The sequence below is a fragment of the Myiozetetes cayanensis genome, unplaced genomic scaffold, assembly GCF_022539395.1.
Source record: "Myiozetetes cayanensis isolate MyiCay16 unplaced genomic scaffold, myiCay2020 scf35, whole genome shotgun sequence".
Taxonomy (NCBI): domain Eukaryota; kingdom Metazoa; phylum Chordata; class Aves; order Passeriformes; family Tyrannidae; genus Myiozetetes; species Myiozetetes cayanensis.
The window spans coordinates 361009-377522 of NW_026087577.1; the positions used below are offsets into that span (position 1 = coordinate 361009).

Below are 16514 nucleotides of genomic sequence, written 5' to 3' on the forward strand. Positions count from 1 at the left end.
CCAGCTTGATGCTGCTTATCTGAGATCATAGTTTGGCCCAACTCTGTGGAAATGAGTTACTCAAGTCACTTCCCAAACTGTCTTTTACTTCTTGGCTCCTTCTCTCTTCCTCTCCCTTTTTGGGATCTGCACCCGCTCTCGGTGTATCACAAAGCCCTCTGCAAAAGTAGAAGCTGTCAAAGAAAATTGAAGCCATCAAAGAAAATTGAAGCCATCAAAGAAAACTGAAGGCAACCCCTGTGCTCAGCTCCCCCTGCTCCTATCAGCAGCCCCTGATTCATCTCCTTGCCCTTGTTTTTCAAGGGGTAGATTCTCCTCCTCCTTTCACAGGAAATCTCCTCTCCAAAGCCCCCCTGAACTATCATTTTCCCCTCTAAACAGGGAGTTTTACCCTGGCTTTGCTGAGCTCTGTCAAGCCCAGCACCTCCGCAGCAGATCAGTCCCTACCTCCTCTCCCTGACCCAGTCCCCCAAACCATAACGTTTCTCGAATGCTGAACATCCAGACCCCAGCACAGCTCCTGCCACCCCCTGTCCCAAGTCCAGCAGGGACACCGATACCACACGCCCCATGCACTTCCCGGCACAGTGGCCTGAGCCACCTGGCGTGGCAGAGCCGGGTGTGGAGCCGTGCCAGGGAAGCCAGCCCGGAGTTTCCGTGTTGGCAGCGCCGTCCCGCTCCCGGCAGCCTCTTCCAACCGTGGGAAGCGCGGGAGGCGAGGGCAGGACCTGGCAGCGGCTTTGGCAGGCGGAGTTTGCAGCCCAAGCGTGGCTCTCCTCGTGTCCCCCCATCCGCAGGGGTTTCCCCCTGCCCTGGCTGCCCCCCTGGACATGCCTGAGCACAGCGCTGCCTCAAGGCTTCGGCTCTCCGGGCTGTGCTTCTTCCTCCAAATCCTCAACATCCTCCTCTTCGCTGTCTTTGTCCGGTACAGCCCAGAGAGCAGCTCCAGCCTCTGTTCCCCGCAGCTGAACTGCAGCCGGAGAAACCAGGACTCGGCTTTCCAGCACCCCCGTGAGTACCCCCCGTGCCCGTGGATGCAGAGGGGCTCTGTAGTCCCCAGGTGCTGCTGAGGGGGTGGCACAGGATGTCACCACGCTCCGTCCAGGATGCAGATCCTGTCACAGCGTCCAGCTCTGGATTGGACTCCCGAGTTAATCAGAGGGGGAACATCACACCGCAGGGTTGGGGTACCGGTGCATCCCACCAAGGAGGGAGTAGAGGGCGGAAAGCAGATGTAGTGCAAAGATTTCCCACGTGCTTGGACAGAGCCATCCCCAAAATAGGGATATTTGGGTGCAGGACACGCGTTTCACCAGGTTGGAGTTTAGAGGGGTTCAGTGTGTGCAGTGACAAACCCAGGATCGTGCTCCCATCCCCTGTGGGGAGCACGGCAGCTGCTTCCTCGTGCCCCGGGGTCTGCAAAGCTTCCCATCCACCCGCTGGGTTTTGCAGTGCTGAGGGACTTGCACACAGAGGATTCGGCTCCCTTGGCGCTGCCACAGGGTCCAACACGGGGCTGGGGGTCTGCCCCGCGGGGAGCATCCTCCTGCACGCTGGGCACTGCGGGTCTGCCCCGCGGGGAGCATCCTCCTGCACGCTGGGCACTGCGGGTCTGCCCCGCGGGGAGCATCCTCCTGCACGCTGGGCACTGCTGTGGATCTCATCCCGGCTGAGGGATGAGGGGCTGACTGTGGCCTTCTGATGGGAGATGCGAGAGGAGCCTCCGGATGCCCTGGCTGAGGGAGGGGGTGGAGCTGAGCCGCTGGGCAGGGGCAGGTTCTCCCGGTTTCACCTGCCCACGTAGCCCCACCCAGGCAGTGACTCACGGGGAAGGACCGGATACAGCTGTCGGCACAAAGAGGTGCAAAGGGCGTTTAGCTCAAGCGAAATTAGTCCCTCCATCCTCTGGCTTGCCACCAGACTGGTCCCATTTTTCTGTTCATCCTTCCTCTGTCTTCATCCCATGAAGTGGGATGTGGTGCTTTTGGGGGCAGCAACGAGATCCTGGGAGGAAGGCTGACATCTCAGACCCACCTTCACGCTGGTGTAATGGGTGCAGACGGCTCTCAGCCACTGCAGGAGGTGTCTGGGCTGCTGGATGAACCCTGTGAGTGTCCTGAGATGTCTGGATGGCTGCAGACAGGGTGACAAGGAGCCACAGCAAGGGGTGACTTGGCTGCATCAGGCAGGGACAGCTTTACCTGTCACCAGCACAAGCCACAGCTGCTCCCACTCTCTGCTACAGATCTCCAAGGGAGATCCAGGGCCTGATCCACCACAGTTCCAGAGACACATCAGTGGAGTGAGGCTGGTTTATATGCACTGAAGCCTCTGCTACCCCAAACCTGTTAGAGCAGGGGGTGTCCTAGTCCTCTTGAGGACCAGCTCAACACCCCCAGACCCACCCTCTGCCCTCTCCTCCCCCAGGTTTTCGGGATGTCCACCTCCAAGTGCTCCTCGGCTTTGGGCTCCTGGTGGCCTTCCTCGGCCGCTATGGGCCAGGCAGTGTGGTCATCAGCATCCTCCTCGTGTCCTTTGCCATCCAGTGGGCCATACTGATCCAGGGGTTTTTGTACTTCTTCCTCAACGGCAAAATTTACGTGGGAGCCCGGAGGTAAGGCGGGAGGGAGCTGCTGCTGTCCAGACATGCTCAGCCCAGTCCAGCCCTGGCACACTGGCTCCCTCCTCTGTAAAACTCACAGCTCTGCTTTGCAGAAGGAGTTTGGTGACAAGGAGGACCAGGCCTCGGGGTGGTTTGAGTGCCACACTAGTCAGGGCCATGTAAGCACTGCCAAGGCTACAGCCAGGTATTTAGGGGGGTACACGGACCCTCTCCTGCCTCCAGCCCGGCTGTCCCTTTGTCACCAACACCGCGAGGCTCAGGCTGCCTGTTCAGCCTGCAGGGCTGGTGGGACGCAGGGTCTGGGCTGTGGGCTCTGCTCCTGTCCCCCCCATTCCTGCTGTCCCCAGCTCCTGTGCTCCTGCCCCAGCAGTGCCAGGTCCAGCCCCACACCTCCCCTCTTCTTCCCAGCGTGGTCAGTGCTGACTTCTGCACTGCAGCCGTTCTGATCTCCACCGGAGCTGTCCTGGGCAGGGTGAACCCTGTGCAGATGCTGCTGCTGGCCCTGCTGGAAGTCACCGTCTGCACCCTCAATGAATACATCCTGCTCAGCCTCATGGGGGTGAGTCACCAGCTGGGAGGGGGGCAGGCACCGCAAAAGGTGTGTCCATGGGTTTAGGTTCCTCATGTCTTGTCCTGATTCGTGTATAGAGATAAATCCCTTATCCCCAGTTCCTGCTCAGTGCTTCTCTGTACTCACCAGGTAAGCGACAGCGGGCGCTCCTTGACTGTCCACGTCTTCGGGGCTTACTTTGGCCTGATGGTTTCACGGGTCTTGCACCTACCCCCTACAGACAAGAGGAAGAGGGAGGACCAGCAGGACGTGGGGCACCAGCCGGATGTTTTTGCTGTGGTTGGTACGGAGCTCAAACCCTACAAAACCAGAGTCACGGGGTTGGTGGCGGAAGGGCCATCACCAACAACCAGGATAGTGAGGCTGTGGCTTTGACCAGGAGATTCCTGCAAACCACCCAGGACAGAGGTCCTTCCTCTCCCCAGGAACCTGTCCTGAGGCTGCACTGCCCTCTCCTAGAAGAAGCATTGCCTCATGTCCGACCTGAACCACCCTCGCTGTGGCCACTCAAAGCTCCTGGCACTAGCAAGAAGTTTCTTTCCCATAAGGGATCAACCCCACCTTCAAAACTTGCCTGTTTTCACTTTCCTGCAGGAACCATCTACCTGTGGACCTTCTGGCCCAGCTTTACCTCAGCCACCACTGCTGATGACAGTGCTGAGCCCTGGGCAGTGCTCAACACCTACTTCTCACTGGTGGCCAGTACCATCGCCACCGTCATCCTGTCTCCTGTCCTCTACGAGGAGAGCACCCCACGGATGGTAGGTCCTCTCCTGGGACAAACCCAAGTCTCACACTCTGCCCACGCCCTGTCCTACATGGGACAGTGAGTGTGAACACACTCAGGGTAAGAGGGGATGTCTGTTAGGCTTTCTGATGTTCCCTGGGGAAGACAACCTCCCCCAGCCCCGTGCTGGTGTCCTCCCCGGAGCCAGTTCCCCTGATTGTGTCCTGCTCCATCAGGTTCAGATCCAGGATGCCACCTTGGCTGGTGCTGCCGTGATGGGTATGGCTGGGGAGATGTTGGTCACCCCCTTTGGGGCCCTCATCGCGGGGTTTCTGGCCGGCCTGATCTGCCCACTTGGCTTCAGATTCTTCACGGTGAGTCACCTCAGGACAGCCAACGACACCGATCCCAGCTCAGGGGACCCTTGGGGGCAGCTGCATCACCAACCTGCAGCTCCCAAACCTGCAAACACGGAGCTGCAGCGCAGCCTCCCCAGGCAACCCGACCTCCTTCCCAACACCAGCTCTTCCCTGTGCTCTCCCCAGCCTGTCCTGCACTCCAGGATGAAGATCCAGGACACATGTGGGGTCCACAACGTCCATGGGCTACCGGGAATCCTGGGTGCCCTGCTGGGGGTGCTGCTGACACTGCTGGCCACTGCAGACACTTTCGGTGACAGGTGAGAAGAGCCAGAATCAGGGGTGCCGGTGACTTGATGCATCAAGCTGGGGCCACCGTGAGCCCAGAGCCCCGGGATGCTCCACACACCCTCTGTGACATTACCCCCTTAGGGGCACAAGCCAGGCAGAACAAGCTCCCCAAAAAGCTCTCCGGTTCTCAGGTTGGAGCTCGTGTTCCCTCTGGTGGCCCAGGGCAGCCGGTCGGCCGCTGACCAGGCGTTCTGGCAGCTCTGCGCCCTGCCCCTCACCCTGCTGCTCGCCACGCTCGGGGGCTGCCTCACGGGTGAGTTTTGCCTCTGGGGTGACGAGGTGGAGGGTTTGAGGGGCGGGAGAACTGGTGGTTTTAGGGGGGAGAGAAGGCAGGAGCAGTCCCAAAGCAGAGCGTCCCCATGGGACGTGCTCGGTGCTGAGCAAACCCGCCGGGGCCGGGGTTAGACTCGAGATCGGGCACCCTCCGTGGCCGAGGCTCCCCGCGGGTGCCGGGGGCTCCCACGGGGCCGTGGTCCCCTCGGGGTTGAGGCTCCCCAGAGGACCGTGCTCCCCCCGGGGTGGCGGCTATCCACGGCTTCCCTCGGTGCCATTCTGCCCTCAGGAACGTGGCTCCCCTCGGGGCTGGGACTCTCCCCGGGGCCGTGCTCCCCTCGGGGCCGTGTTCCCCCCGTGTCCGGGGCTCCCCCCGTGTCCGGGGCTCCCCGCCGCCCAGCCCGGCGCTGCCGCTAGATGTCAGGGGAAGCCCGGGCAGCGGCCGCCCCGCTCTCAGACGCCCTCGCCCGGCTTTCGGCATCCTCAGGAGCCGTCCTGAAAACCAAGGCGCTGAGATCTCCCCCGGACAAGGGAAACCTGGAAAGGACCATCCTCTGGGAGGTAAAGCTCGCTATTTTCTGGTTAAAAAAAAAAAAAAAAAAAAAAAAAAAAGATGGGGGGTTACAGGAGTCAGGCAGCCGATACCCTCCCTCCTCTTGCAGCAGCGTTTTGGGCAGAGCTGCAGTAAATGTCCCTGTCATGGAATCATAGAATTACTGCCTGGCTTTGGGTGGGAAAAGCTCTCTAAAACCATCGAGTCCAGCCATCCCCACAGCACTGCCAAGGCCATCACCAAACCATGTCCCCAGGTGCCACATCCACACCATTTTTCCAGGGATGATGACCCCACCAGTGCCCTGGGCAGCCTTTGCCAGGGATGCACAGCCCTTTCCATGAGGATTTTCCCCCAGTATCCAATCTGATTTCCTCCTGCCCCCATTCAACCCCGATCTACCCTGAGCAGGGCCCATTTCTGCCCCTCTCCACGTCTCTGTCTCGGTGCAGGTGGACAAGGAAGGATGTGACCCCAGGACAGGTGGGATGGAGCCGGGCATCAGCACCTTGGTGTAACGACCCCAAATCCCTAGTGAGGTCCTGCATCACCAGGATGAACCCTCTGCCATTGCCAGGTGACTTTTGGCTACCTGAACTTCCCAGCAACCTGCTCTGGAGACAACCACCTTATCCCCATGTGGGAGCCAGTTCCTGGTCCCAAATGTTTTGGGAGAAGCCAGGTGCCCACAGGCCTTTGCAGGGTGAAGAGATGCTGCAGTGATGCAGGTGTTTCTGTGGCAGCAATCCAGCTTTCTCCAGGGACACTTCAGGCTTGGCTCAGCCACCTTCCCTCTCTGCTCTGTGCCTCAGTTTCCCCATCTGCTGCTCTCTGAAGGGATGAATGCAATGGGGGTGGGTGCTGGTGTTGGAGAAGGGGCACAGGAGGCTGCACAGAAAGCAGCAAAGAGTTTCTACAGACATTTTTGCACACAACAATTAAAAACCTCAGATCTTTTGTAGCTTTGGGATTTGGCAGTGAATTCCCACAGCACCTTTGCTGGCTGTTTCCTTCAGGTGTGGTTCCAGGGAAGAAAGAAAAGCCCCCCAGCCCCCCATGCATCCCAAAGATTGTTGCCCATGATGTGGGTTTCATAGGTTGTCATAGCCACCCAATACAGTGCCTTGGAGGGTGGGACAGCCAGATCAGCCAGCACCCAGGGGCAGGAGCAGGGTGACACCGGGGTCCCCAACACAGAGGTGACCCCTGCCTTCCCCTGATCTCTCACCACCTTGTGCCAGGGGCTGGGACAAAAGAAGACCCCTCTCCTCAAATCAAGGAGGTACTCCCTGAGCCCTCGGCCCCACTGGGAGAGGGATGCTCCCTGGCTACTGCAGCCATCCCCACACACCCCCACAGAGGGGCCCTCACCTCATCTGCCTGCCCCAGGCATGGCCAGCAGCCCCCAAAGCTGCCTGGGAGGAGGTTGGAGCACCTCGGGACTGTGGCAGCTCGAGTGGTCCTGCAGCAAGTGGAGCATGGGCACAGCCCCAGAGGACTCTCAGTGGGGTGATGGTGGCTGTGCCAGGGGTCCCTGGTGGGGGGGAGACCCTGGGGTCCCCCCTCCCACAAGCCTGGGGCAGCTGCCAGATGCTTTCACACCTCCTGTGCCAGACTCCAGCGCTCACCACGGGGCGTTCCCGCAGGCACAGGTGTCCCCAGCTGCCAGCACCGTCCCCTGGGAGGGGGTCACAGCCCCACCCCACGCAGAGGGGCGGGGGTCTGCAGGGCCAGGACAGTGAAGTTCGGGGTAAGTGCTTTGCAGCCCATCCAAAGTGGCCACAGGTGGGACCATCGTGTTCTGATGCCTGCTGCTGTTGAAGCACGCAGGTTTTCTTTCACTGACTGCACCAAAGATACAAAAAATAATTTAAAAAATTTAATGAAAAGCATTTGTTTGCAGGTGATAATAAAGCACCACTTTAAAACACAGCAGAAAGCCCAAACTTCTTGCTTTGATATAAGTCAAAACATCACTTTAACTTCTTTCCACTTTCGTGGCTCGTTACAGAAAAGTGGTGAAATCAGCACATTGAATGCTTTGGTGCCACTGAAATTCCACGGCAAAACGCAGTGGAAGTGGGTCAGCCGGCTCCGTTTCTGCTGCCACTGCAGGCGCTGAGGGTTTCTGCTGGAACCACAGCTCCACGCCGCGTTCAGGCCGCAGGGGAGGACACGTCCCCGCGTCCGTGCCCCCGTGACACACACCCTGTGCCACGTCGCAGGGGTAGGGGGTGAGAAGGAGAAGCGGCACGAGGGCTGGTGCCCAGCAAGGGACTCCGGCCGTCCCGCCCAGCCTGCAGCGCTCACCCCGGCCCCGCACCACTCCTTCCCACCTCACCTCCTTCCCAGCCCTCTCCTCCCCTTTCCCAGGCAGCCCCTTTCTCCTTTCCGATCTCCTCGCAGCGCAGTTGAAAAGCGACCCACTGCGACCGGGGGAAGAAAAGCCCCTCCAGTGAGATCATTGCGAGACCCCCAGACGCCGGGGTCGGGTGTGATATGGACCTCCTCCCTCCTCCTCCTCCTCTCCTCGCCCGGCCCCTCTGAAAGGCTGTTATGTTCTGTAATCGGATTAGGGGAGCCCTGCGCCCTCCCCACGCCCGTTTTCCCATCCCCGCGGGTTGTTTAAGCGAGGCGGCTGCGAGCGCAGGACTCGCCCGTGCAGCGGCCGAGGGAAGCTGGGACGGCGAGAGCCTGAAAGGTTTAGTCAGCGAACAAATTGCCTCTCTGTAGGGGCCGTTTTCTTCCCCAAGTTGAACATAATGATGGCAGTTTGAGGAACAGATGGTGCAGCTAAGCAGATAATCCCGCCGGCCCCGCGAGTTTGGGGAGAGGCAGCGCCGGCTCTGCCCATAGCGCCGGGGGCCCGTCCCGGGACAGGAGGGTCACGGCAGCCTCGGGGTGAGGATGGCACCCCGGAGGGGTTCGGGGAGCTTGGGCACCTTCACACCTCTGCTGCTTTCGGGGGATGGTTGGAGCGCCGGCCGCCTCTCGTGCCTCAGTTTCCCCGGCCCCGTGGGAGGTCTCAAGGCGGGGCTCACCCTCAGATCGCAGCCTGTAATGTGAGACAGCCCAGCTTTCTCTGCACCGAAGCAAAGGACAGCTGAGAAAAGATCATCGTATTCTTATTTTGCTATTTTGCCTCTCTCCGAAAACATTCGGGATTTGGAAAGGACAGAAGGAATTCCACCAGTTCGCAGGGCTGGGTGTGTGGTGTGCCCGCGTCAGGCTCAGGGGTGCCAGGACCTGTCCGCTAAACGAGTCTTTAAAATACACCAGCAGGAAAAGCCCAAAACCCCACAGACACGATGCAGGCAGGGCAGGGAACTCACACATCCGCCCGTGCCACTCTGGCACCAGGGAACCTTCCCCACACCACGGGGCTCTCACAGCCTTCAGGACACGCTCCAGGCACGCTGCACCGCATGCCTGCGTCCAGGGGGTTCATTTAGTCCGTGTTTCCCCACCTCCAGCCCTGTCCCCTGGGAGCCCCGGCTCTGACAGCTCCCCTGCCCTCTCCGCGGCAGCCCAGCTGCCAAGAGACCTGCCTAATTCACCTCTTGCTAATGCAGGAGCTCGATCAGCTGCTCGGAGGGTGTTTTACAAGTCAAAGTAATAACAACATCCCCCTGTTACAGCTGGGGAAACTAAGGCACACAAAGAGGTGCCCGGGAGTCCATTGGAATTAGAAGGAGGACAAAGCCTGGGCTCCCCGAGCTCCCGGCGTACATGTCCTTACACATCCGCAGCCCCCACTGCCTCCCCACCCCCGGAGCAGCTGATGCCGTGTGCTGTTTGATAGAAAGCCAGCTAATCATCTTTCCCACCTTCGTCAGAGTGTGAATCGTTATCCCAGCGACACCTGTAAAGCTCCTTGTCAGACGAGGCTGGTGCACACGCCTAATAATGGGCACCAGATGGGAGAGGGAAGGCTCGGGAGAGGAGCAGGGGCCCGACTATCCCTGCACCGAACAAAGAGCAGTGCCCGAGGGCTTCCCAGTGCAGCCCAGTATCACCCAGTATCTGAGAGACCAGCAGCAAGGGGAGAGGCCGGCTGGTGGAGGAAGAGCCACTGCTCGTGGTACTAAACAGGTCAGTGACTCTCCAAGCGGCTCCCGCCCTTTGGAAAAGGAGCTGCCAAAGGCTGGAGCATGCAGGTCAAAGGTAGGAGAGCCATTGGGTTCTGCTCCCCACAGCGTGCCCAAAGCCTGGGACCAGGCACCCCAAATCCACCCCAAATCCACGTCCCCCCATGCCTTGGTGCCTCTGCTCCCCTCCAGCCTGGCAGCAACACCGTGGGTGCAGACAAAGCCTCCCAGGACCCACAGTTTAGATGGTGACAGGGAGGACACGGCGTAAATTAGAGATGGGTCCCTGCACTGGGACTGATCCAGAGCCCCCCAGACTCCCTCCCTGACCCCAAACACTGGGGGCAGAGCTCTGCCCCTTCTACCAAGCCACCCCCCAATGAAAGCCGCCCCTGCCCCCAGCCCACTGCAATTACAGAGCCATGTTTTGAGGCCCCCATTCATGGCCAGCAGCATAATGAGCCTCTGGGCACCATCAGCGGGGCCAGAGCAATTAAAATTGCTGGCGTGGCGGCTGCGTGGGTGGCTCTGGCGTGGGCAGCTGCCAGTGCCTGTTTTGGGGCGAGCGGGCACCGCCAGGCCGGGCAGAGCCTCAGAGAGCTGCATCTCCCCGGGGCGAACAATCGACTCGTTCTTCGCCGGGTTCAAAGAATGATAAAGTAAAATAAAGAGGGAAGAAAGGCCCCAGTTAAAAACTGGGAGTCAAGTTTATTTACAAACTGAATATGAAGTGAAGGGCCCGGAACAAAGGTGTTATGTAAGGGACAGTCACTAAGGGGCTCTTTACCCACGCTAATTGCCACTTGCTCCGTGATATCCATTTATCTCGCAGCCGAAACGCCCTCCTTAGGCTCGTGGGTTCAAGCGCTGCTTGTTTGCAATGCTGCCCGGTGCAATTAGTGCACCAGAGCAGGGGTTGATGCAGTCCCACCACCCAAGCCCACCGGGAAACCTCACACCTCCCTGGAAAGTGGGATCATGCCCACAGTGGATGGATGTGCTGGTGGGCACATGGCTGGGTAGGGAGAGGTGCTGCCCTGAGTGGGTGCTGGTTGTGTAACAGGGAGGGAGAACGGCGCTCAGTTCTTCAGGAGGAGACCTCCAGGTCCCTGCATCAACCCAGCCTGGATGGCGAGGAGCAGAAAACCACCCTGGGATGCTCGTGGAGGCGGCTGTGAGAGTGACAGCCCTGGAAGGAGAACGAGGTCTGGAGAGGATGAACAGAACCCTGTGTTTGCCTTGGGGTTTCCAAAGAGGTCCAGCTGGAAACTGCCCTCAGGTGCAAAACCCCAAAGGGCAGAGACCAGTAATAAAAAGCCCCATGGGCAGTAGAAGCTGCTGTGATTGCTGCTGGGTCTGCAACTTGTGGCCTTCCTGCTCCCATCCCTGCCCTCACCCTTGCCATGTCCAGGGGCACGAAGACCACAGATGGACCATTAGCTCTACTCCAGCCAAACCCTTGGGAAGGGGAGGTGGTAGCAGCACCCCCGGGGAGCCAAGAGGTCAATTTTATTGACAAACTGCCTCTTGAATGGAGCAGAGGGAACAAAGCCGGGCTCAGCCCGGGTCAGTCGGGACTGTGTAAAGCGAGGGGCCGGCACCAGCGGCCCTGGGAGAGCCCTCCAGGCGAGCGGCCTTTACCGACGTGTTTGCGTAACCCCTGACCCCTTCTTTTGGGGTTTAATTGAAATCCCAGCTTGGTGACAAATTGGCATGACCAGCAGGCCAGAGGGTGGGAGGGTGAGCGTGGAAGTGATGCCGGGAAGTCCTTTCCCTGCTCTGGCAGTGACCGACCCGCTGCCCCTTCCCGTCCTGGCATGGGCCACCTCCACAGCACTTCCCACCCGAGCCACGACTTAATCACACCCTGCTCCTTCCCCTGCTCCTCTGTCACTGCCCAAAGGCCACCGTGGATGGATTTTGGACTGGCAACTGCCTGAGTCCACAGGCAGCTCTGTCCCAACACGGGCAGGGGAAGAGATGTGTGAGGCTCCTTCAGAAACTCTGCCTGGGCTGAAGTCCCCTCGGACTGGAACGTTCTGATGCCTCATTAACCACAGAGCTCGTTAGGCTGAGGCATTTGCAGTTCGCACCCTGGCAAGCCCATACCCCACAGACCCCTCTCCCTCCCTGTCCAAAGGGAAGGGTCACTGCCCTTCTCCAGTCTTGTCTGGAAGTAAAAACTGCTTTTTGGAGCCAATAGGAGAAATAAGCTTCTGGAAAATGCCTATAACTAAAGACCCAAAGCAGTTCCCACCAACTGGGGACCCAAAACTGACACTGAGCCAAATGGAGGTGAAGTTGTCCTATTTCAGCAGTTCCTAGGAGAGAGATGAGAAGTGACAGACACACCCTGTGATGGCAGAAATCTCATTTTCGGCAGAAACCAGACTAAAATCAATGAGAAAAAGCACCAAACCAGCTACCTCAAAATCCCCATCCCTTTCCAGAGCATTAGCAGCATCCCAGCTGCTCCACGTGGCACATCAGCAATGCAGAGCTGTGCCGTGCACAGGTACCAGTGCACCTGAGAGGGATGTCCAGGTGGGCATTCCTGCTGGCTGAAGGGGCTCTGTAGAGCTACTGCAGGATCCTCCAAAGCACAACTATTCTCCCTCTGCTTTCCCTGCTGTCCCAGAGTACCAGATGCTGGGATTAGACTGCGGAGTTTTCCTGCTCAGTGGTAGAGATTTAATATTTCACATTCTACACATCACCCAAGATGAATCCCAGCTGCTCTTTAACAGGGATGTGGTAATGTCTGGTCCCGTGTGCAGCCAGAGCCCCGAAGTGCAAATGGCACAAGTGAGGCTTGAACAATTCCCACCTAAATCCAAGTGATTTCCACGTGCAGGCAGGAGCCCGTGAATCACTGAGGCTCCTGCCCGTAGTTCTGCTGGCCCTGCCCTGCAGGGCTTCAGGGGGCCTGGAGGAGCATCCCACACTTTGGAGCATCAATCTCACATTTTGCAGTGCCAACAGGAGGCCTTCCCTCGGGAGCACGGGCACGTGTCTGTACATCCAACTTGCACTCAAGCACCTTAGAAAAAAAAAAAAAGCAGCCCCACTTTGAGGCAAAACCCAAAAATATCCCCATTGCCGCCTGCTTTACTGTCTGCACCTCATTTGCAAATCATTTGCAGGGATTTTTACATATCCTAAAATACTTCTAATTGCAGGTTTCATGTCTGTCATCCGTCACTGATTAATACATTTCGTTGCTATTATTGTTATTATTACTATTAATCGTGCATCCATCCAGCTCACAAATCAAACCCTGTCGCCCAGGACGGAGCCAGCAAGAACCAGCTTTGTTTTAAGGAGGTGAAGAGACTCATTAGAGCAGCTCCCTGCCCTTGCCATTAGTAGATCTCAAACTGGTTTGCAAAGAGCAGCTTGCAGAAAGAGAAGTACAAGGTGGGGGTAACTTGCTTCCAGTGACTCCAAAAAACTGGGGGACGTTGGTGGGGACTGGGCTATCCAATCCCTCCACCTCCTACCTGCCCTGTGCCACCTTGAAGTTTGCTACGTTTCAAGGGAGGGAAACGGATGACAATTTGGTGTTGTTACCCTCCCTCCCTCCCTCCCAGCCCCGCACGCCTCTGTGAATAAGTCCGGGAGTGATTTTATCCCCCCCAGTTTCTCTCCCCACCTCCCGGGACCGGGCCTGTCACTCAGCCACCTCCTTCCCGTGAGCCCTGCAGGGCCCCAATTCCCCCAAACAACCTTCGGTTTCCACCAGTTGAGGATCTTCGGCGCTTCTTGCACAAAACCCTTTGAGGTATTTCAGGCAGGGCTTGAAAAGGCTCCTGCTTCCTCTGGGGGGCATTATCATGACAACCGGTTTCAATTCAGCGCCGATCCAGGCTCCCAGCTGGATCCTCAGCCACGCCAAGTCCCCCCGAACACCCTGAGGCTTGCACAGAGAGGCCAAAGGAGCGCACGGGTCCCAGGATCACGGGGAACCGGCCCAGCCCCATTTCCCAGTCCCCATCCTCATATATATTCCCTCCCAGTCGCCCCGCGCTTTTCTCTGCGTGTTCTTCTTTTGCGAGCGCTGCCCTCCTCTTCCCCACTCCCACCGGGCACTTCCCCCCTCCCTGCGGTCCCTCCTCTGTCCCCAGCATCCCCTTTTCTCTCGGCTCTCTATAAACAAAGCGCCTCAGTGTCTGGGGGAAGAAAAGTTGCATTATGCAAATGGGAAAAAGCGAACAGGAGATTTCTCACTCCTGAGAACCCCCATTCCGGGCCTGCACCTCGGTTTCCATGGCATGACCAAAGCCTGCTGGAGGCTGGTTTGCATACGGATGAGAGAGGAGATGAAATCAGCACGAAAGCCCATCGCTGACAGAACACCATTGTTTCGCCTGTCTGATTTGGAGGCTAATGAAACGCCATTAAAAAAAAAAAAAAAAAAAGGCAAGAAAAAAAATAGGAAAAAAAGCCCCCACCGCTTTCATCCTGGCTTCGGTCAGGGCCGGGAAGGGGGGTTAAATGTGATGGCGGAAGATCATCTGCGCGGTCGGGCTCGGGGTGAAGGTATTCTGGCACTGGGGAAGGAAATTCCCAGGATGCACTGCCCCTGCAAGCCAGAGCGATGCTGACGGGAGATGGTGCTGTGGGCAGAGCATCTGCCCATGGGCTGGGAGAGGCTGCCAAGGAGCCGGCAAACCCAGCTCTGCTCCTCTCCAGGAGGCACCCGGCATGAAAACCCCCCCCAGCCGCAGCCACGAACCCGCCCATCCCACAGCACATCCCGGGGAGTGCATTGACCCACTCAGGAACACGACACTGGAGCAGGCACGTGGGCTGGGATCAGGCTCTGCTGGTCACAGGCTGTCAGGATTGGAACGAACTAAAAGCTGTGAAACCAAAAGCTGGGGTGGGAAGAGGGTCAGGGGAGCTGCACGGTGCTTCAGTGCTCCTTCACCTCACCAGCTGTGACTGTGCTGGTGGAGAGGGAAGAGACAACACAAAGCAGAGAGAAACACCCATGGGTGCCCCATCTCCCCACCCCAACAGCCTCCTTGAGCTGTTCCTGGTGTGCCGGTGCACCCCAGTACCCCTCACAGCGCTCCGAGGAGGTGAGGTGGATGGAGCAGGAGTGCAGTTGCCAGCTCCTGGGCCCCGGGTAGCTCTCCTGCCCTCACCCTTGCCACGGCCACCCAGTCCCTTTCCTGCTGCCCTGCTGCCAACGGCACATTGTCCCCAGTGTGTGCCTTCCAGAACAGCGTGATTGGCCTTGAAAGGGCTGATTTGCTTTCCCCGGCCCATTGAAACGCTGGAGACCAAAGCCTGTTCCCTCCAGGCGCTCGGAAACCTGGCACCCTTTCCACTTCGCTTCCCCCTGCCCCTCAGCCCAGGGGCTCCTGCTGAGATTTTGCTGTCAACAGAGTTTTGTTCCCTTTCTAGAGCTGCGCAGAAGGGACACAAGGACCTTGAAAATGGCAGCTTCTCTGACACGGCTATTCTCCTTCGACCCCCCTGGCTGAATAAACAGCTCACAAAAATGGAGTTTACTGTATTTCCTCCTCAGGGGGAAAACACTGCATCTTGGTCCTAATTAATTTACCTAATTAACATTGGGTCTGTATGCAAAGACCTCTTTCTGTACTGGCCGGGACAGAGGAAAAAACAGGAATAAAATATATTCAGGCATCTCCCAGCCCCGACTGTAAAAGGGACATCACAGGATGAACTGAGCCACGCTGATCATTTCAGCCTCAGAGAAAAGACCACGGCAGAATGGCCTCTGCCTCGGCCTCCTCCTTTCTGGGGCCTTGTCACCACACACCAGCCTCCTGGCCTCGTGCAGGAGGTGCAGTGCATGGCCCTGGGGAATTCACCGCTGGGACAGGCGCCTGGGGATGCTCGTGGGGATGGAGCTTGTGACAGGAGGGAGATCAAGGAGCAGATGCTGTGAACTCGGGGAGCAAGAGGGATGTCTGTGAGCCCAGATTCTGAGCCTGTGGGCTGACCTCTCCACTGCTGTTACCTGCAAGATCTGTGCCCATTTGCACCTGCCTGGGACCAGCTCCGTGTTTAGACCCTGAATTTTCCCAGGGCTTGCCCAGCTCCTGACCAGTCGCTGCCAACGGGACAGAGGGTCCTGGGATCTGCCTGCCTTCCCTGCTCCTGCCTAGCAAAGCCCTGCTCTGCTATTTTGTTCTTTTCCCTGCCAGATGCCAGCTCTCTTCAGCCTCTTTCTTTCTCCCCACGCTTTGCTTCGCCGCATAGTTCCGGAAATCAGAAACAAAAGGAGAGGAAAGAAAATAGGCTGGATCGGGGAGGGGAGGGGGGGGAGGAAGGGGGAGTTTCCCTTCCGTTGAGCTTTTTCATCTCTCCCTGCCTCCCAGTATGAGACACGATGTGGCACCTCACATGACGAGCACTCGTGCCCACGTGCACAGCCACGTGATGGGATGCCCAGCCATGCCAGGCTGCAGGATGGAGGCGAAAGAGGAGAGGCTGGGCTTCAGCCCGACCCCCTTTGGCAGCAGAAACAGGAGGACACAGAAGAGAGAAGCTCCTCTCTGCTCCCGACCTGCACACCCAAAGCTGCCTGCGCGGCCAAAACACTCACACTGGAGGGAGAGCGTTCCCAGGCCATGCACTTGCAGATTTTGGTGGTTGATTTCATGCTGTGAGACCTGTGCTTTCAGGGCAGGACGTGGGCTCAGTCCCACTGTGGCTCTCAGGGCCCTACAGATCAGATGTTGGCAGCCAAAACTTCCCAAGCACAGTGAACTGCAGAGCCTGAGCCCCCACATCTTCATGTTGTCCCCCCTTCAAACAGGGCTGGCATTAGGTTTACACATCATCTGAATCATTCGAATTACAGACATTTTTACTTTATAAGGGGGAATCCCCCATTCCAGGCTTCATAACTCCTCTCTGAAACAGCCAGCAATCATCCTAGAATTTGGTTTTCTCAACAAAACATAGTCCCAGCTTGCTGTGTGTTTCCAT

General features: G+C 58.1%; 1 protein-coding gene across 1 annotated transcript; it reads left to right on the forward strand.

Moving 5' to 3' along the window:
• Positions 1 to 789: 789 nt before the first annotated feature.
• RHBG (Rh family B glycoprotein) lies at positions 790 to 7307 on the forward strand. The gene is made up of 10 exons (XM_050327850.1): positions 790 to 1011; positions 2428 to 2614; positions 3032 to 3182; positions 3324 to 3477; positions 3789 to 3955; positions 4158 to 4295; positions 4467 to 4600; positions 4763 to 4884; positions 5392 to 5465; positions 5910 to 7307. Exons 1-10 carry the CDS (start codon positions 831 to 833, stop codon positions 5973 to 5975), a joined length of 1374 nt encoding a protein of 457 aa, XP_050183807.1. The 5' UTR covers positions 790 to 830; the 3' UTR covers positions 5976 to 7307.
• Positions 7308 to 16514: the final 9207 nt, after the last annotated feature.

Coding starts and splice junctions, on each gene's coding strand:
- RHBG (XM_050327850.1), top strand. CDS start 831: ATGCCTGAGCACAGCGCTGCCTCAAGGCTTCGGCTCTCCGGGCTGTGC. Junction 3,956..4,157: donor AGGAGAGCACCCCACGGATG/GTAGGTCCTCTC, acceptor CTGCTCCATCAG/GTTCAGATCCAGGATGCCAC. Junction 5,466..5,909: donor AAAGGACCATCCTCTGGGAG/GTAAAGCTCGCT, acceptor GTCTCGGTGCAG/GTGGACAAGGAAGGATGTGA.